Genomic DNA, 20,656 nt, shown 5'->3' with positions numbered 1-20,656 from the left:
CTGTGGCCTAAGGAACATTAATAATCCCAGGAGCACGGGGGGAGACACAGGGTGATGCAGGGATGCAAGGTGTCTGTTACCAGTGTTTCACTGGAAACACACTTCCAAACACTGAAAAAATGATGTTCCATGAAATAGTCCTTCGTTCCAGATACTTTATTAGACTGTACCCTGCTGTTTGCTCTTTTAATTTTCGTATCTTAGTTTGGGTGAATTCTAATAATGTCAGTACTGGGATGTTATGGTGTTATTCTAAGAGAACTTGGGGTATATGGGCACAAAGCAGTACTAAATATTTTAGTGATTAGTAATAGTTCTACTCAAACATGAAGAAATGTTTCAGATGGCTCAACAACAGAACAGATTTTCCTAACAGGATTGCAATACCATGATTTTAACAACTGTGGAAAATATGTTTTCCACACTAAAATTAGGGGATTTGCTTGTGTGTGTAGGACTGACCCAGAGTACTCTGAATTGAAAACTTCAGCATTAAGGGTATGTAGTATAATCTAAAAGAAATGCCACTTTAAATAGGAAGAGGAGGAAACATTGCGAAAAAAGTGAAAGGTGAGTGAAAAAAGCAAATTGCACAAATTAACATTATTAATGTCACTGTGTCAGGCTGTCTGCCTTTGGGAAGCCAGGAACAGACCCCAGAGGAAAACAAGGTCCTTGACTGAGCCCTTCAACATGTTTTTATAAACTTGAGCACAAAAAGAAACTAAAACATCTGGCACCAGGATATTATGCAATGTTGTTTTATGCTGTTTTCATTGTCTAATATTTTTCATGAGAACTGTTAACAAGTCACTTACTGTTGTCAGATCACAGTCCCAAGTTGCCTCTGTACAAGTGAAGGGGCACAGACTTCTCTGATTCACTCCCTTCTATGCTCAGTGACCACTTCTGTGCCAAATGGTTTCCCCTGAAATCCCTTATGTGCAAATGTGTGAAGCTGATCCTTGAGCCCCTATGGGTCAAACCTCTGCATGGATGTTCAGGGTGGTATAATCATCCCAGTCCTCAGGGATGCCTGAGTAGGAAATAGGTAGAAGTGGTTAAAAAAGTGAGCAGCAATCGTGAGACATCGTGGCATATCAGTTTTATAGCAGATAGGAGCATGGGTGCTAGGAGAGTATAGGTAAGGCAAAACCAGCTACCTTTGCTCTTCTGCTTCCCTTTGCATTTCTGCTGGGATGGTTTTGCTGCCCCTTTTCCCTATTCCCTGCTGTCAGGGCAGGAGCAGGAGTGGGAGGTTGCACTGCCTTGTGTGCTCTGCATGTGTGGCTTGCTGTATGGTCTCCCCTAGCCCTCACCTTTTGGCTGCCTTCAGCCCAAGAAACCCTCCCTGGGTTCAGTGCCTGCCTTTCTCCTTGCTCTGGCCTGAGCTGTGTCTTTGAAGCTGACACCTTTCTTTTCTCTCTGTCAGCAGCTCAGGCCAAAGGCCATCATTTTGCTTCTCCCTTTCATTCTCTGTCTGGCTGCTTGCTAACTTCAATAAAGGTGCAGTGCTAGCAGACTTGGATCTTGTCTCAGCTTCCATTTCTGCTTTCCTCTCCCTGTTCTTCCCCTTTTCCTTGCACTTACAGTTGTCTGTGCCTTACCTGACTGCTTGGTGTTCTCCCAACCTAGAAACTGCCCAGTAAGTTCCCTGTCTGAGAAGCTGCTCATCCTTCTTTTGGATTTTATTTATTTTGTTAACAGCTAACTCTACGTGTGGAAACCTTAGGTGTGCACCCCTAGTCCTGGAGCCGTGCTTTGGCCAGCATAGGAGAAAGGCTGTCCTGTGTAGAAAAGCTGGTACATTTGAGCACTCCTGCCCCCTAGGCTACCCTGTCCTATGGCCTTCATCTGAGATGTGCAGCCCTTCTGCCTGTCTTGGATTTAGTTTCTGGATTCCTGCAAAGGCCCCTGCCTGACGGGGAAGAGAGACAGGGAAAGGTAACATGACCCCACAACTTTCTACCCTCTCACTCACCCCCTAATAAGAGCCCACAACCAAAGTCCTCTTCTCTCTTTCCCTCTTGCATATACTCATCATTGTAAAATGTATTCCTCCTACCATTACAGCTTAATGACTTTCCCTTCAACTTCACTAGAGGTATTAATGTCTCCATTAACAGCCACCAGAAATGGAAGCTCCGTATATCATGAGTGCAGCTCCACATCCTTCTCCTCATGCAGAAGTTTCAGAAGCAGTTAAAATGTAGCCCTGTGGAAAATTAATGGCCCAATATACAAAATCTGTAATTGCTGCTAGAGGCAAGGAAGAGGAGGAGGTGAAAGTGCTCAATCTTGGTGTAATTGAGTACTTTGTTCTATGGCTGCTTCTCCCCCGTGCTAATGGGATGTAGGACTTGTGCTTCACACACAAGGGTGGTGGGAGGCAAATGGTCCCTACTTAGCATCAGTTGCCCAACAGAGTCCAGCAGCAGGAGAGATGCCAGCGTGTGGATCCTCTTACTGTGGCACAGCCTTGAAGCCTGGGGTTGCATGAAATGGCAGCAGGGTAAGGGAGTGTGAGCTGCCCTAAGCCTTCCTGGGAAGCTGCTGTTGAGAATATTCCCCCTGCTCCTGCAGTTTAAGCAATGGAAAAGCCAGGCAGCAGGTGAGTCCCGTCTGCTCTGCTTATCCATTTCCATGGCAGTGGCTCCAGCCTCTGTCACGGGCTCTGGGGATGTTGGTGGCAACTGGCAGTGCCAGGGGGGCCTGCCTGTTCTGGCCCTGTAAAGCTGGGGAGGCTGTCCCGGAGTGGCAGAGAGGGATGTCAGGATCACTGGAGCCTGCTCTGGTTTTCCTCAGCCCTGCTTCAGAAGGAAGAGGTTGCAGTTACTCCTCCAAGAGACTGGGGCAAGATGCAGCCACATGGCTGCTGGTCTGGTCTACTGTTACAACCAGTACCAGTTGGCTTTAAACTCAATTTGTTATCCCCAGGCATTGGGTGTTTTGACAGTGCTTGTATGGGTTTATAATGTCATAAAGCTGATTTAGCCTAATTTGTTGTCAGGGTTTCTGGAGCCTGTGGTCTAAATTCAGTTAAACCAGACCTCTCTGTGTGCAGTGGGCTGGGAGGTACCCTCAGCATTGATGCTCCCAGTAAAGACCTCTGAAGGAGAGGAGGGAAAAGCTAAGCACCTGCATCCAGTGCCACCAACAGGCTCTGCCTGTCCCAGCTATCTGTGGCCAGCAGGAGGGGCAGCAGTGGATGGATACCCTCTCTGCCTGCTGAGGATGCTGTGGGGAATGACTCACAAGGATGGTGAGGACTGGGGCAGTTGGTGCAGCAGATGCCACCACCAGTGTGAAACACTTCTTAAGAAAAAAAACCAACCAACTTCTTTTGAACTTGCTTCTGTCAACTGCAAAAGAAAAATTACAGCAACCAATTTTGTGACTGCCTTATTTTACTCTGGTATAGCTCTGGGGAAAATTCACATTTTCAGAAGGTTTTTTGACACTCTAGAATGGACAGGCTGAAATAGAAGGGGACAGTGACAACTGGGATGGCCATCCCAAGGGGCACTGAAATCCTCAGCCTCTGCACTGCAATAAACAGATGACATATTTCCTTAGCAATTTCTTGGAAGGCGAAAAACAAAGTAGCTGAGTATTTTCAATTAAGAAAAAAAGATATTTTAAAAAATGCAATCAGATGACTAAACATTAATGAATCCATCAACACTATGCTTTTCCGAACATTGTCAGTTCTGCCACCTCAGGGAGAAATAAAAGGCTTTAAAATACTTAAAAAGCAAGAGTTTGACAGAACTGATGCTATGCCTAGGTGAAAGTTTTCCATTTTTATATTAAGCAAGAAGGTGGTGATCCTTCAACCAAGGAAAAGAGAAACATCATGCCCTTCCTAACCTCACAGTGCAGATTCATTTTCCAAATGAACTGGGTGTCTGCTGCTGTCAAAACTTGCAGCAGATTTTGCCATGACACTGGTGCCTATGGGTGTGAGTAGACTTGAGACACTGAAGCTGCTCCTTTGAGCAACTTCTCATTGTATGAACAACTGCAAAAGCCTTCCCAAAGCTATCCAAGAGGAGTCTAAGAAGTAGGTTGGCTGCAGCTAGGCAAAGGCAGGCATAGTTAGTGTGTGATGGCATCACTGATGGCTTTACAATTGCTTATTTTACTTAGGCAGTCCTGGTGCACTGCAGGAATATGTAATTTGAAATTTTAGCAAAAGTTTTCTATAGCCACAAAGAAGGCAGTGCCCACCAAAAATTGTCCTCCTGCTCTCACATTCGTCCCTCCGTCAGGATCTGTTTTTACCAGTGAGCTGTGTGAACTTCCAAGTTGACAGACATTAATTCACCTCCAGCTTGTTTCCACAGACAACTGCAAAACTGTAACCTAGCAGAACTTTTAATTGTACATTCACATTTCTCCATTGACATGGGTGGCTTTGTAAATGCCGAGTGATAAAATTACACAGGTCTGCTCTTTTACCTGCATTGATTTCAGCCATCAAACGTAGAAAACTAACAATAAACAACTTTTCCATATAGCTGTAGTCAGACTGGGAAAACTATGTGATCCATTTTTCCCCTCCTGCCCTCTGGCAACCAAATTCCCCTGACTTTTAGGCTTTTCTATTTTAAATGACTGATAATATTACTTAAGATAGTTTGCAATGGCTCTGTCGAAGTGAACCTGTCTTAGGTGAGCACTAGGCTGTAGCACTCACTCTCACTCCTCTGGTAGCTCATTTGGGTGCGTTGTTAGCAGCTGTTGTGACATGCTCTTTGACACTGCTGTAGGACAAGATCATTTTTCTTAGCCTGCTTTTTTTTTTTTTAATTTACATATTAGGTTCATCACAAATCAGTTGCTGTGCTTTACAGCTTACAGACTTTTTGCACGACCTGCTGTGTAGACTGAAAGTGATTCGGAAATGAGAAAAGAATGCCGCAACCAATTAGCACGTACAAACATTTATTTTGAAATTTCCATTCCGACTGTTATGAAGAGTTACATCATCAAAGCACTTTATGGCAGTGAAAATAGCTCTTACCCCTCTGACTCATCCATTACTCCATTAAAGCTGCAAAATGTGCAATCTGCTTGAAAAATAGGTTGCTTTTTATTCAGTTTCCCGTGAAAAGTCAAAATTTGGTAACAAAAAAAAATCAAAAACAAACAGAAAAAAAAAGCCCAAACCAAACCAACCCAGCTTATAGGGACTGTACATCCAATCCTCTCCCTCTTCCCCCAAAAATAACTTACAAAGATAGTTTAAAGTTTTAAATGAGTTTAAAACCGAGTGCATCTTTTTTATTATTTTTTTTTCTTCTTCTTCTCATAATAATCTTAAAATTCTAAAAACCCATAATTTACTTTCTTGGAAAAAAGGCAGCCAGCCGTTGCTTCTTGATTGGAAGAATATGTATCTCCGGCGAGTTCATTTTCTTTAGCTTTACGCTCCTGTTTTTGACGGGTTTCCTGAGGGCCTCGGCGCTGTCCCGGGGCTCGGGCGGGCTCTTCACATCGTAGCACTGCAGCACCGAGTCCTGGGGCAGGTCCCTTTTGAAGGAAAAGTTTTTGGTGGAGACCCCCGACAGGCCCTTGATCTTGCCGCAGAAGATGGTGGGCACGGCATCCTTGACGGAGACGATGACTTTGGCTGTCTGCGAGGTGCTGACGATCTCGATGTTGTTGCCGGCCTTGGGCTCGCAGCCCGCCCTGCCCGCCTGTTCCACCAGCCACTTCTGCGGCTGCCGCAGCAGCTCGGCCGCGCCGCCCGCGGCCCTGCCCTCCGCCTTGCCCGCCGCCTCCGGGGGCTTGCAGGGGGCGAACGGGGCGGCTGGCCCGGGGGGCTTGTCCGGCGCGGGTTGGGCACCGACCTCGGCGGGGGTGGCGGGGCCAGGGCCGGCCGCCTCCCCGAGCGGCACCCCCGGCTTGCGGCAGGAGGCGAGGGACAGGTCCAGCGCCCCGTCCTCGGGCGGCGGCGGCGGCGCGGCCTCGCTGGCCCGAGGCGCGGGCGGCCCCTTCATGGAGAGGTCCAGCGCCTCGTTCTCACCGCCCATCTTGATGACAGTGTGACGGCTCAGCTGCGGAAACTCCCGTGGGTGCAGGAGTTCGAAGGGCTTCGTCTCCTCCTTCTCCAGGGGTGTCTGCGTGCCCTTGCAGGAGTGGGGGGTGAAGAGTGGCGGCTTGGGGGGGTCAGGGGCCGCCTTGGCCTCGGCGCCGTGGGGCACAGGGATGGGGACAGGGATGGGGATGGGGATGGGGACGGGCAGGGGCACGATGACGGGATAGGGCACCAGCAGCGTAGCAGGGGGCACCAGCGGGGACAAGGGCGAGCTGAAGGCCTGGGGGGGGAGGGTGGCGTAGTCGGGGGGCGGCTGACAGGGGGCTGAGCCCAGGGCGCCCTGGGAGGGAAACAGGTCCTGAAGGACGGCGGCGAATCCCGGTGTCTGAAAGACCGGGGGCAGGACGGGCTCCTGCGCTTGGCCGGAGGGCTTGGGGTCCAGGAGCTGGGGCTGCCCAACGGGGGTGGCGGTGCCGGGGAAGAGGCCGGCGTGCAGCGGGCTGGCGGGGCAGGCAGCGCCCGGGGGCAGCACCAGGGGCGAGTTCAGGTGCTGGAAGACGTGCTGCTCCAGGAGCACGGGCAGCGGGACGGGGCCCTGGGTGGTCATCACGTACGGGGTGGCAGCATTGGAGGCTGGCATCTGCGGGGCTGCGCTGCCGGCGACCTGCAGGTGGATGGGCAGGACCACGGGGCTGTCCCCCAGGCAGATGGGCTGCAGCACGGTGGCCGCCACCTTCAGGGCCACCCCGCTCTGCGACTCGGCCGGTGGCGTCAGGATGGAGGGCGCGGGCACCGTCACCAGCGGGGAAAGGGCTTTCTTCATCAGGTCGGCCGAATTGATGTTCCACGCCTCTGCTGTGATCAGCTGGGCCACGCCATTTTCCAGCTTGTTGTTGGCCATCGCCGAGGGTGAGTTGGTGACATCCATAGGCAGGTTTGGGGCATCCTTGTACAGCTCCTCCATGTCGCAGGGCTTCTTGGGCTCTGCCAGCTCCACCTCTACATCGCTGTCAGTGGCACCCGCGGCGGCTCCACGCTGCCAGGAGCATCAGTACCGACATAATTTGGCCTGCAAGCCAGAAACATATTTTAGGCACTACATAAATCTCTTCCCTAAAATAATATTTGCAATTGCCTTTAAAGACCCTGTCACCAAAGAAAAGCCATTAAAGGTTTCCACACTTCAAGCTAACGGCTCCATAATACAGTGTACTATATATACAGAGATGCTGGATATACATACAGCCCTGAGTGTTGTGCAAAACATTTTGAGGAACTTATATTTAGCCATAAACATGGCCTTAAGGACTGCCAGCAGCCAAAAAACCCTCTCAGTACACAGCCTGAAACAAGGACTCAGGATGCCCATTCCACATTTTTAAACAAAGCTTCACATAATGACAATGCACGTCAGAGCTGAGTGACAGCATGTTGTTTTCCCTTAACAGAAGCCCCAAAACAAAATATTTCTAAAAATATTGCAGCCATTGGTGAAGGGTACTTCATTCCCCTTCAATACTTGTCCCTTTTTTATTCCAAAATTGCCGTGTGCAATATCAAAAAGGAGCATGGCCATGCAATGGCAAAGCAAAACTAATCCAAACCCAGTGTTCACCTTGCCACAGAGCTAGACAGAGATAGCAATGTGAACCAGGCACCTGATTCATTAAAGCCTTGGAGAAAAAAAAATCAAAACAACTTAAAATCCATTTTGACAGTCCAACTCTATATCAACCAAGCAAAGGGCAGGGATTATTTCTTTTCATGATTGTGGTGAAATATGCAGCCTGTTTCCCCTAAAGATCAACACTTCTCTCCCCTGGGGAAAAACATATCCAAAAAATCAGCAAATTAATGGCACTATGCATCCATTTATTCAGAAGGATAAATAATTTCTTCCCTGTGAGCTGCTGCCAGCAGACTTTGGCTGATACCTGGCTGCTTCGCCTGGTGCTGCCCGTGCCTCTCCTGAAGTGTGAAAAGAATCCTGCTGTAGTAATAATCACCATGGAAACTTGTCCAGTTTCAACTGTGTTACCATGGGAAAGCACCAGCACACCCCAAAGGTACATTTTTCACCAGCACACAGCTGAATCCTGCTCCTCATGAGCAAATGATGTGCCATCAGCACTGCCCAGCTACACAGCCCATGGGAGCAAGGCACTTCCCCATGTCCTACAGGCACACTGGTACTGGGACGGCAGGAGATGACAGGGAGGGCAGCACCACGCTGAAATTGAAATTGTCTGGGTGAAGGGTCCCAGCTTGGGGATGTGCCTGAGTCTAAGAGCATGTAAAGAACTCCTTGGCTCTGGTGCATACAGAAATGATTTGCTGGCCCAGATGTTTGTAAGACCAACAAACCTGCAAAGAGGTCAAGCGAAAGGGAAAAAAACAAAATTGCAAAAACAGAGGCTAAAAAATGCCCAAGACAAGGAACTGGGAAATTTACTAAATCTCTCCTGAAACCTGTAAAGCCTTGGATTTGGCAGTGAGATACTATGGTGAGCACAGGAATACCTACAGAAATTCCAGGAGTTGATAGCAGAGGCTGGCTGGGTGAAATGCTAATAATTTATCAGGTGACTTTGAGTTCTTAAAAAGGATTTTTAAAAGTAAACACGAGTAATTTATTTTCCCCTCCTGCTGCTGGCTTAAGGAGAATAATTCTGGATTTTTTTCCCCATCTCATGAAATGTTCTGCAGAAAAGATTCACAAATACAGGGTTGGATTTATTTTGTTTATTTGTTTCCTTTTTTTCCAGCTTTGGCTGAGACAGATTACAGGAAGACAGAGATGCCAAAGCACTGAAAACAGGAGCAAAAATCAAATTCCTTTTTCAGAAAGTGACAAGTATCAGTAAGAAAACCACTGGGCCAGTGTCGTTAAAAAAAAAAAAAAAGAATAATTGTTTATAAAAATAAAGACTATGAGGAGACAGCTCAGCAGATTAAGTTGAAAAAAATAGACATCATCATTTCTGTTAAGGAATTAAAAAGCCATTTTCTGCTGCTCTTACATAATCTCTCCCTGCCTGTTTTTCAAATGACCATTTTGGTCTCTGCAGTGCACACCAGCATCTTTGCTCCTCCAGCTGCTGCATCACAACTGAGTGTTCTGCACATGACACTGCCTCTTCCCAAGGTTTCTGTTTGCTTGAGAAGTGTGAGATTGTGGTGTTTTCATAGACAATTAATGATCTGGTGGGGACAGGAAATGACCCCCTGTTCCCCTGGCAAACCCATAAAACACTGAGAAACAGAAAAATTAAGATGAAAATTATGCTGTGTAAGAGACTTGAGGGATTAGCATGCTGTAGGAGAAAGAGACAGATCACTGCTGAAGATGAAAGTATAAAACATAATAAAATTCCCCCATTGCTGCTGTAAAAGGCGACAGGGCTGGAGGCAGAGGAAATACTGAGATGAGGGGAAGAAGAGCTCATCTATCACCCTCAGAAACCATTGAGAAAAGCCTGGTTGTTTTGGTTTTTTTTCCAAAGCACAGTCTGAATCCTATATGTGTCTGGGATCTGTAAATATACATTGTTGGGAGCCAGGTCACTACCTCTGGGAGGGCCCCACTGTGTCAGGGGAAGGAGACAAGAAAGGTGAGGTATAGCTCTTGACCCAGGTTTATGGTTTGGGGTGGGTTTTTCCTCCCCCCTCACCTTTCCTAGGTAGAAGTGTACCTTTCTGTACTTCCAGTACACCTGCTTCTTGAGCATGTCATCACTACAGCAAAAAAAATTAACATATATAAAAAAATATATATGCATACTTAAAATTATTTCCTGATCCTGCCCACAGCCTGCAGTTTGGCAGGCAGGTACAGTGGAGTCCAGCACAACCTGATCCTGCTCCCTGCAAAGCTGTTTTTAGTTTCATTTGGGAGGGAATCCCAGGGCTGCTAAACACGTGTTAGACTAAAAATCTTTTATCAAGGTCAGTAAGCAGACAGAGGGAAAAGGATCCAAGTCCCCAAGCCTCAAATGAGAAAACTTTGAAGGTCTGAGATCAAGAGAAAGGCTGAAGTTGTCCAAAGGTTTTGTAATTCCTGAGCTCCTTTTTATATACTACGTACATAGCATGAAGTACAAAACCCTAAATCCTCATGGAAGTGACTGAAAAAAAGTAAATTTTTAGTATTGGTATTAATACCAATTAATACTGATAGCTATACTATACTTCTCCTGTAATAAAAAATCAACCTGAAGCATGTACTGGGGTTTGGGTTTTTTGGGGGTGTCTTTTAAAATTGCTGCTTCACTACACATAAATTATTCAGTTACACATTTTCTAAAATGTTTCATGTATCTAATGTACATAAAAGAAGGTAATGTAATCTAGAGGAAGTGCCTTAAGTTTCCTCTGCCTGTCATACCTCAGTCCTGGACAATCAATTTCACTTTCCGCACTTATCTATTTTATATTTAATTTGCTGTTTGTTTTAACTGAGAAGAAGCTTGAAACACTGAAACAAGCCCTACTGTAAATAACCCGAGCTTTCCCATCAGGGTGCTGATAAGAGCAAAGTTCATGGCACTATGCAATGATGTGTGTGACTGTACAGGAAATGGTATCTTAGCTATACACAAATGCTTTGAAAGGGTAGTGATAACTCCAGCTTATTTTTTTTATCTCCTGCTGATGGCTGTGCAACAGACTTTTCTCAGGGCTGCTGTGTGCCTTCCTGTGGGGCTGCAGCACAGCTCTCCCTGTGCTCTGCCTGCTTGTCTGTACCATGGCTTGTACCTCGTGTCTACCCAGAACTCAAATTATACTGTGCACAATATGGGAAAGGATTACATGCTCCCTTTGTGGGATGCCTGGCTCACTCTCTCCTGGAAAGAAAGGGCTTCCCTTGAGTATAAACACAGTAACAAACAGAAAATTAACAATCTTGATTTAATGGAGCTGCTTGGGGACAAAATTATGGTTGGATAAGTTTTCCCAAAACTTGCTGCTTGATCCAGCAACTACAAATCATCTTCCATGCTACAAATTTTGGTCTCTATAGTTTCAGCCATATGCAAAGGCTTTAGCATATTATTATTGGTGTTTTGTTGCTAGAATAGAAAATATGCATTTGAATAAAGTGAGCTTTTATATACTAAATAGACAGAACTATTACTACACAAATAACACACAGGTGAGCTCTCCCACATGTGCAACCCACAAATGATTTCAGCCGTGTTTGCCTCTTAAATTTCCCACTGATTCACCTTTTCATTCAGGCACCTGGGATTGAGAATCCTGGCTACCCTATGAAGGCTTTTAGGAATGTAATCCTCAAGCACCAAAGGGCAAAGGAGTAATCAACTCACAGCGGTGGTGAGCTTGCCTTCCCCCAGTGTTGCACCATTTATGGCGCTGTTTTTGATACACCACACGTCAGTTGAGTGCAGAGGCACCATGAAGGCCAGGGGAGCCTGTCCCTCTTCTGCTTGCAGATGGGCTGATGGTGAACACCTCCAAGGTATGGGGTAGGCAGAGCAGAGGAGACCCACAGGATATTTCTTAAGGTGAGCTGGCTTTCACACACTTGCCAGCTCACATCTGGACCCCAAACAGTCCCACTGCCTCTGAAAAAGGGGCTCAATGACTTCTGCTTGGTTATCACAAAAAAGGAATCACTGGGCATGCGCTTCTCTGTCTCCTCTAAAGGGCACCAGGAAAACTCCCAGTTTAGCTCTGCCCTCTTCTGCCTCATCCCTTGACTCAAACACCAAACAACTAACTCCTAAGATTTGGGAGATATCATTCAAAATCAATTGAGGGCAATGAGAGAAAGGCATTGGAAAGATGGGCAGGATTTGCTCTGGCACCAGCCAGAGAGAGAAGGGGGGACTACACCAGGGTATCACTGTCAGTATGGAAGTTACCCCCACTGCCTTAGCTGCCCATCCCTCTGCACATCTCCTGTTCACCATGCACTGCCTCACGGTACTTCTCACGCTATGGAAGCTACACCATGGAGGACGAGCTGAATGTGCCAAAGAGCAGATAAAGTAAGCACCTCATCAGACAACTTCAAAAGATGCTAAAGAATAATACTCCAATGCAAATCATGCAACAGGTTTATTTTTTACTGCTGCATTTGTGGATCCTTTCAAGAAGCAAAGCTATTTGTGTCAAGACTCCCATCCAAGCTGTTAAGCCCTGGGGAAACAAGAGAGAAAGGAAATCATTACAGCAGTGCAAAACGGCACCTTATAGATGGGACATGGACAATATGTATACGCTGCTTCAGCACACAGCATGATCGTTCTAAATGCAGCAGCCTGACTAACTGATGGTACTTCAGTCTTTTAAATAGTTCAGTTGAATAAATACCACCATAGGTCTGCCTATTGCACAGGCTAATCGCCTGCAAAGAGCACGTTAGAGTCATATATTTGCTAACTATATTGCTGTTGTCAACAATTTGTAGTTAGCAATCCATTTCGGGAAGAAGAGAACTCACTTTTTTTTCATTTAAAAACAAATTAGTGCAATTGAAAAAAAAATCCTGTCATGGGCGTGAAACCAGTGCCTTCACTCCCAAGGGCAATATATACAAGACTGACAATAAATGCTATAGAAGGAATAGAACATTTTCCTGACAAATTTCAACCTGGTGTGAATTTTTATTCCCAATTTGAAAGCCTCACAAAACCACCTACATTTGCAGTGGAAATGCTGACACACCCTAAGCGTAGGGGAGATGGCACTTGCTGCTGTACTCCTGGATGCCTTTTCACTTTTCTTTTACTCCATTCACAAACTATTTCACTAATTGGTTGTAACACTAACTGATGTGCTCTGCTTACAAAAGGACCACTGCTTACACCATATACACTATTACATGTAAGCTAGCACTATAAAAACAGGGCTACCTTGAAATTATTTCAGATTGATCTTGCTATTCCCAAATCTTCTATATTTCTCATATCTGCAGCATAGGCCTGTTCCTGGGGTCTCTGAACCACCATGCTTAGAGGAACTTTTCACCAAGTTTCTGAAAATAAAACCTTTACAGTCATGGTTTATTTTTTATCCTTGATACTGTACACAAATGCCTGAACAGCATCAATTTGCTAAGCTTCCAGTGAGCTGAACACATACTCTGAGGTGGAGACAGTGCATGGAAATCTGATGTATTAAACCTGACACGTGGAGGACAAATATAAATTTGCCAGCCATAATTACTGCTGAGTCACGTGTTAAGTGATGTCCCTTCGACCCAGCTGGGGCTTCTGACTCAGTGCAGCTTTTGTGCTCCAACTTTCTGTTCAAACTGGGAAGACGAGTTAGAAGTACTGTTTAAATCAGCTTTCCCCATGCACAGCTGGCTCTGTGCAGATGTCTCCTTCAAAGCATGAGACAGTCCCTTGGGATGGGGATGTCAGCAGCTGCAGCACTGTGTCGGGACAGTTGTGTCAGTGGTCAGCCCTGAGCACCTACCATGGGAAGGTGCTGCCTGCATAGCCCTGGGGAACTAACTTCTCACCAGCAGCTTCCAGAAAATCAAACTTCCTTCAGCAGAGGTGCTCTAGCCCATCATCTTTGTGGCTTGTGGTCAACTTGGTGTCCATCAGGACACCCAGTTCCTTTCTTGTTGAACTGCTTTCCAGTTGAGTGGCCACTGACATGTACTGATGCTTTTCCCCTGGTGCAGGGATTTGCACTTCTCTTTGGCAAACTTCGTGAGGCTCCTGTGAGCCCAATTCTCCTGCCTGTTGATGTCCCTCTGGATGGCAGCACAACCCTCTCATCTATCAGCCACTCCTGCCAGTTTTGTGTAATCTGCAAACTTCTGCAGGTTAACACTGTTCCCATCATCCAGATCATTAATAAGAGGCTGAGCAGGGTGGGACCCAGCACTGACCTCTGGAGTACACCCCAGTCACCCTACCCAACTGGACTTCATGCTGCTGGTCTGGTTCTGCCAGTTTCCAATCCACTGTCTGCTCATGCAGCCCCTGCATCAGCTGTGTGTCTGCGAGGATCTTATGGGACACAGTGACAGTATCAACTGCTCTACTCTCATCTACCAGGCTTTCTTCTCATACAGGAGGTCAGCTTCCCACAGGGAAGGAAAACTGACAGTGCACTGCTAGTCTATCTAAATTAAAACTATATGAGGGAAAAAGTGAACTTACTGTGGGGATCTGTCTGTCTTGCATAAAAGCTCCTGAGATTTATTATACCTTAACCTCCACAGCTTTCATGCATGCTCTGCATCCATGTATTTACTTTTGTAGTAGAATCATAGGAAGAATGCAGATTCATGCTATCATTCTTGGACTCAAAAAGTGAAATGCATGATTTTCCTATGGGAAAAAATATTTTGAAGAATTTTTCTTGTCATTAAATATCCCATGTAACTGATTATTTAGTATAATTTTCAATCAAAACATTATATTCGCCAGCAAAGCAAAGAAAACTGAGCTGGTTTGAGTACATAGAGCTAAACAAAACAAACAAGAGAGCCCTTACTTTACAGTAAATTTTAAAACCCAGGCATTTTGTTTTCCCAGCAATCAATACACCAATGATAACAAGAGGAAAAGGATACCAATTAAACATAATTGCCAGCCCGGCTTCCCCCCAAAACCTGAAACAAAGAGCACTCAGTGTCAGCCTAATAAAATATTTGCTCCTTTCCCAGTCAAGTGCTTTATTAAACAGCCCATAAAGCATCTCAGTTCTTACAAAGGATTTCCAAGTTTCATATCAGTGAAATGACTTCAAAGCCTCTTAGTTCCCCAGTGGAGGTTTGTTCACTGCTTTGAGATACTTGACTCCCTATTTTGTCCTGACTCTCTCCACTGATCCCAAGCACAGATATTTTTACCACATTCACTTGATCTTCTCCAGCACAGAATGAACATCAGTGTGGCAAAGGCTGCCATCCACAGTCCATCTTGCTGATGTGACTGTCTTGCTCCTGGTAAGAGGAACAGGGACCCCACCACGGATGTGTTAACAGATCTCAGCCAACAGGTTAGTGAGGTAAAGTTGAAAATCTGTTCTTAAATTGCTATGCCTATTTTGCAGGCAGAACATCTGACTTTTTCCTGTTATACAAACACAGTTTTGACCACTTTGTCTCCGAAATAGCCACAAAAGTGAAGCACACCAGACTACTCCCTCAAGGAGTAAACCAGCTTTACCAGCTCAGACCCAGTAAATGATGTAAGGTGCTGCTGCTACCACACCTGCCTTGAGAGACACAGCCCTTTAGACTCACTGCAAACCCTTTCCCATCCCCTCCTCACAGCACACCAGCTCCAGTTAAAAACCACTTTTTCTTGGTGCAGACAGGGCCGGAATAGGGCTAACCTCAGCTTTATTATAAAGCCATGGGGTTAGAATAGCAAATTCCAACACTTCTGTAACTCATCTTAAATCAACTGAAAGCCGCATTTTCACATAGCCTCTCATCGTCCTTATATAGCCTGGCTTAAATAAATAAATAATGAGAAGAAAAGCAAAACCAAGTAAAAAATTGAACCTTTCAGCTCACAGATCCTTTCTGGTGACGTACAAATGCTTTTGCCTCAGAACACGGGTAAGGACGTGCAGGTGACTACCCACACACATGCCACCCAGCTTGCCACCATGGCCTGAAAGGGATAAACCCTTCCTGCTGCCCATAGCTCTTATGGCACAGATATAGTCACAAATGACAGGATATAGGGATGAAGAGCTGGCAATAAACACCAGACTCATCAGCTTATCTTCTCTTGTGGAACAGGGTCTCACTTGGGAGCACAGGCAGCTACAAAGGTGTATTGGAGTGTTGCCTGGGGAGACAAAGGATAGAGGAATCTTCTCTCCCTCTGTGCATGGTTATTTAATGCTCTGTCTTTCCCCACTAACATTAGCAAGCAAATGCTCTATCAGTTTGCCAAAATCAAGTTTATGCTCATAGTTTCAGATTTATTAGACTGACTCTCCTTCTCTCTCTCCCCATCACTTTTATAAGCCAAGTCCAACATTTCATCAGCTACACAATGGCACTAATCCTCAGCAGAAAGTATGCATACAGCAGATTTCAAGCACTCATGCACCACTCTATTTCATAATGTATGTATGGAAAAAACTTTCGAGAAAAAAAGGCCCTTATTTTCATCCTTGCAAAATTTTTAACCACTGCATTAATTTTGTTTATAGGAGACAAAAAAAGTAAGACTCCTGTGATGTGACTAAAAAATCCAGCATTTTTTCTTTGAATCTCACATAATTTTACATGTGCTTTTCTCACAGCATTTGTACCAAGTGTTTTCTGGTTTGACTTTGAGGGGAAGAGAACTGACCTCTTGTCTCCACCATGCCATGATGCACGAGTTGTCAGATGAATTCTGACTGAATTTGAAATAGCACCAGCATGAGATGCAGCATGATGGTGCTGATGGATGTAACAAGAAAACCTCAAAACCTCTCAACAATGACCAATTTTGCCCTCCTAGAAGCCCCTAGACTGAACTGGGAAATATGCCTCTGACAGATGGATCTGACCACAAGCAGTATGCAAACAACAGAAAATACTGAAAATATGTCATGTTGCATCTCAGTGCCACTGAGGTTACCACTGTTCAGTCAACCACTTCGGGTTACACAGAATTATAAAATATACTGAGCTCAAGAGGATTCATTAGGATCATAGAGTCCAGCTCCTGGCCCTGCACAGAACACCCTAAGAGCCACACCATGTGCGTGAGAGCATTGTCCAAATGCTTCTTGAACTCTGTCAGGCTCAGTGCTGTGAGTACTTCCCTGGAGAGCCTGTTCCAGTGCCCACCCACCCTCTGGGTGAAGAACCTTTTCCTGATATCCAACCTAAACCTCTCTTGACACAGCTTCAGGCCATTCCCTCGGGGGCCCAGACTCAGACTACTCCAGGGAAAAGGGCTGTATTTAAGGAAATGCAGGCAGGGCAACCAGAGCTGTAAAAACTGCACTGCTATTGCAGGTAAAAGTTAAATACCATTTTCCTGATTCTATGAACAAGTTAACATGAACGTATTTTGCAGGTGATTACTGCAAGATGAAACAAGGTCAGTCCTGCCCATACTTTTCCATCATACCTTTGGAAAAAACATACATCATGTTGAGTGCACTATACCAAATTTTGTTATTATCACCTCCCCTATCTTAATGATGGCTGCATGGTTCCAGAAGAGAAGCACACTGCTGTAGGATATAGAGCCCCTGACATATTTACTGCAGCATTTTTCACCAGTAATTTCTGTTGCAATGTGTGCTATTACATGTTCAGAAAAACTTAGGGAAACTGCAGGACGCAGAACGACAATTACATCTTTCCCAGATGAGACTACTACGTTAATGGATTGGCGTCATCCATCACCATAGATCGTAAGTCCTCTGGGGAACGTCACCAGCCCACTCCAATAAATCTGACTGGGAGATTTCCTATTTGGCTGCTCAGCTCAGCCTCAGGAAGCAGTCTAGCAATGCAGTTCTGAGCATGGCTGTGGCTCAGCTCGCCTGGTGTGGGGATGTTGCTCTGTGGCAATGAAGCTCTGGGTGTAAGAGGTCCTGCACTCCAGCATGTAAAGGGCACACAGGGCTGCAGCCTGGCATTATTTCCTCACACAGTCAGTTCTTCAAAAAACTTAATTTTGGTACATGGATTGTAGACAGTGGAGGAAGAAAGTTGACTGCATAGCTTCATTCCTTTACCACCACCAACAAAGAAAAAGAAATAAAGAAAAAAGAAGAATAAAACTAACAGAAAACCCCCAAACAAGCAGACCAGTGCAGTTCTGAAGAAATTTTTTTTTTTTTTTGCTGTCAATCTTCTTGATTCTTCAGGCCACCTCAGCAGATAGAGCAGACTGTCTGCCATGAAAATGTAAGGTGATGCTCTATTAGGGAAGAACATACTTCTCAGAGGCTATCCCTTCAGGAAAGTCAAACAAATAACACACAAATAAAAACCTCCATGGCTGTACCATGTCCTAACTTAGCCTTGTAATAACAGGAGGACAGGGCCTGAGGCTGTTTCCCCTTGTCTCCTGCACTAATGCAAATACAGTTGCAGTGTAAGAGCAGGCTGGGGGAAGGTCAGCCCCACAGAAGCCCTTTTGAGAAGCAGCTCTGAGCAAGGGGGTCTGAGGGCTCTTTTGTCTCTTGTGTTTTGTGTATATTCTGCTTCAGGCAGTGATATATTTTCCACGTACATTTTTCATGTAGCTGAAGCTAAGGGTTTTCTTGTACTGTACAGAGTGGGAATGCCACAGCTACTCCCAGTGGCTTGACCATTTTGAGTCCTCTCTTCCCCGAGGCACCAGCTTTTCCCACTGACTCCACCCCACCCTGGACCAATGTGATGTGCATGGTCCTCCTCCCCCAGCTTGGGTATACAATGAGGTGGCACCAACACCAATGCCTATTCCCACTAGGACAGGCCACCACCAAACCTACCCTTGGAAATGGGGACAGCCTTGGAGTGCCACCTGTGCCTGTCCAACCCTCCCTATCCCCATCTGCCAGATCTTAAGCAGCTTGTCCCTGGGGTGAGCGACCCCTTCCCCCTGTCTCAGTGTGGTATGGCCAGGGGAACAGGGATGGACACTGAGGGCTTGAGCTACTGCAGCTCCTGCAGCTCCAAGTACCTGACACACAACACAGCCAGCAAACAAGGAGGAAGTAGTTTTCATTCTATAGTAACTTTAGGGAATAAAAACTGCCTATAGCCTGTGTAAATTGTGAGAAAAGGCACATGCTTCTCTTGCCTCAGGCAAATGATTATGTTGGTAGCAAGCTTGGCTATGAAAATGACACCCTTGCAAATAGAAACAGCAAGAGCACCCAAGACCTACAAAATATTCTGTATTTTCTTCGTGGGATGTTAAAGAAAACAACTATGTTCATTGAAGAGCCTGCTTTTGGCAAAGAGGGTGGGCAGATGCCACCTGCAAAAGCTCTCCCTCATCCCTTCCAGTGGGACAGTCAGCAACTGGTCTCTGCACTTGCCCCATGCTCAAGGGGTGAAATTGCTGACCAGAAGGATGCTGCAGCTTTCAAGTCCTCTGCACAGAAAATGTGGTTCTGTCCCACACTACCCCAAGAACGTCAATGGCTCCATCTGGGCTGTCCTGTCTAGGCACCCCACATGCAGGGACGGGTGGTCTGTGAGGTACTGAAGCAGTGTGTGCCAGGACACTGGGCTCCCTGGGGCTGCTGCTGGCCTGTCTTTGCCCAGGATGGTGGCTGAGGGAAACCAGAGGCGTCTGCAATATGAGATGCACAGCAGGAACAAGCCACACCACTATAGGGCTTGTAAAAGAAGCCCTGAGATCTAAGGGAGCAACCAAGAAAAACCTCTGTTTTTACTGCCTGTCAGTGGACATGCTCATGTGCCAAACTGTTGGTTGGGCTGGGTAAACATCTGGGCAGCACAGACCAAACCAGAGGAGACAGCTCTCCCCTGGCGAGCACAAATCCTTTATGACCTCAACTGAATCCTCCCTGAAAAGGTGTCATGGTCCATAACTCAAGAAGCCAGGCAGACAGCTGCTGGTCGTGGCTGCACTGGAGAGGGTGGCCACCAGGGCAGGTGTAGCAACCATAAACTCTGCCAAGACCTGCCTCACAACAAGAAGGCACCACAGCTGCCCTCAACTCAGCATCCACACTTTTCCCCATGGGGAGGACAGGTCAGACTGCAATAACTAACTTGCATTTCCATGGCTGGCCATCTGTCCCAGAAAACATTTTGTGCAGGTTAACTCCAGCGACCTCGAGGGATGGCAGCCCTTGGATGGACCTCACTGGTGAGCTCAGTGCCAGCACCCACAGCTTCACATGGAATGCAGCCATGCTGAATGTGTCCCAGTTCACACCCATCTTGCCACCCCCAGGCGTCCTCCATGCCCAGTGGAAAGGCTCCCCCAGAATGCTGCAAAAGCATGAAGAATCAATAAAATCCATTGACTTTTTGTCTGACAATAACAATTTTGCAGCTCAGTGCTAACCAGAGTAAGCAGGAGAGCATACTGCTACCAAAAATACATTGAAGGGGAGGCATGGGTCCTTGAAGATCCCAAAATACCCAGTATAATTAAAACCCTGCCCAGTCCTTACAGTGATTAAGGGCAATTCAGCCCCTGCTCTGGGTGAAGGTTTCTCCAGGACCCAGCAGCCAGCACATGTTTGGGTTTAGCTGTCTAAACAGGCACTGAGGGATTAGGTCTCTGTGCATCTTCAATGCCAATTAAAGGTTGTTTATTATCCAATTGTTCCCGATAGGATATATTTCTTCTTTGTGTAAACACAGCCAATACCAACATCTAAAAAAACCCAAAAAACCAAAAGTGGTGAAAAGGTCTGCATTTCACCAGGTTATGGGGTGCAAGGGACACCCCACAGGCTGCCCTGCTGGCACCCAGCTCTCCCAGTCCAGCTTGCCACCACACAGAGCTGAGTCTGAACACTCCTGAGCTCCATCAGCTCCCTCCTTGCTGTTCATGACCTGGGCAGTAGTTACCAGAAGTTCTGGTCACATTTGCTCCTGGAGCAGCAGAGTTTACATGCAATCAGATCTGAACAAGGTGGCTGGAGTACACTCCAACAGCAGAGTGAAGTTGGTAGCAGAACATC

General features: G+C 46.2%; 1 protein-coding gene across 4 annotated transcripts in view; it reads right to left on the bottom strand.

The window, feature by feature from the left end:
- Positions 1-4,930: 4,930 nt before the first annotated feature.
- RAI2 (retinoic acid induced 2) overlaps positions 4,931-20,656 on the bottom strand; it is a 44,200-nt gene continuing 28,474 nt past the window's right edge. For all 4 annotated transcript variants that reach the window (XM_033053055.1, XM_033053057.1, XM_033053058.1 and 1 more), the window contains exon 2: positions 4,931-7,112. In XM_033053055.1, coding sequence (XP_032908946.1) covers positions 5,346-7,007 — 1,662 coding nt within the window. In that variant the 5' untranslated portion in view covers positions 7,008-7,112 and the 3' untranslated portion in view covers positions 4,931-5,345. The remainder of the gene's footprint in view (positions 7,113-20,656) is intronic.

Source organism: Catharus ustulatus, chromosome 2, assembly GCF_009819885.2.
Source record: "Catharus ustulatus isolate bCatUst1 chromosome 2, bCatUst1.pri.v2, whole genome shotgun sequence".
Taxonomy (NCBI): Eukaryota; Metazoa; Chordata; class Aves; order Passeriformes; family Turdidae; genus Catharus; species Catharus ustulatus.
This window is presented reverse-complemented; position numbering and strand designations above follow the sequence as displayed.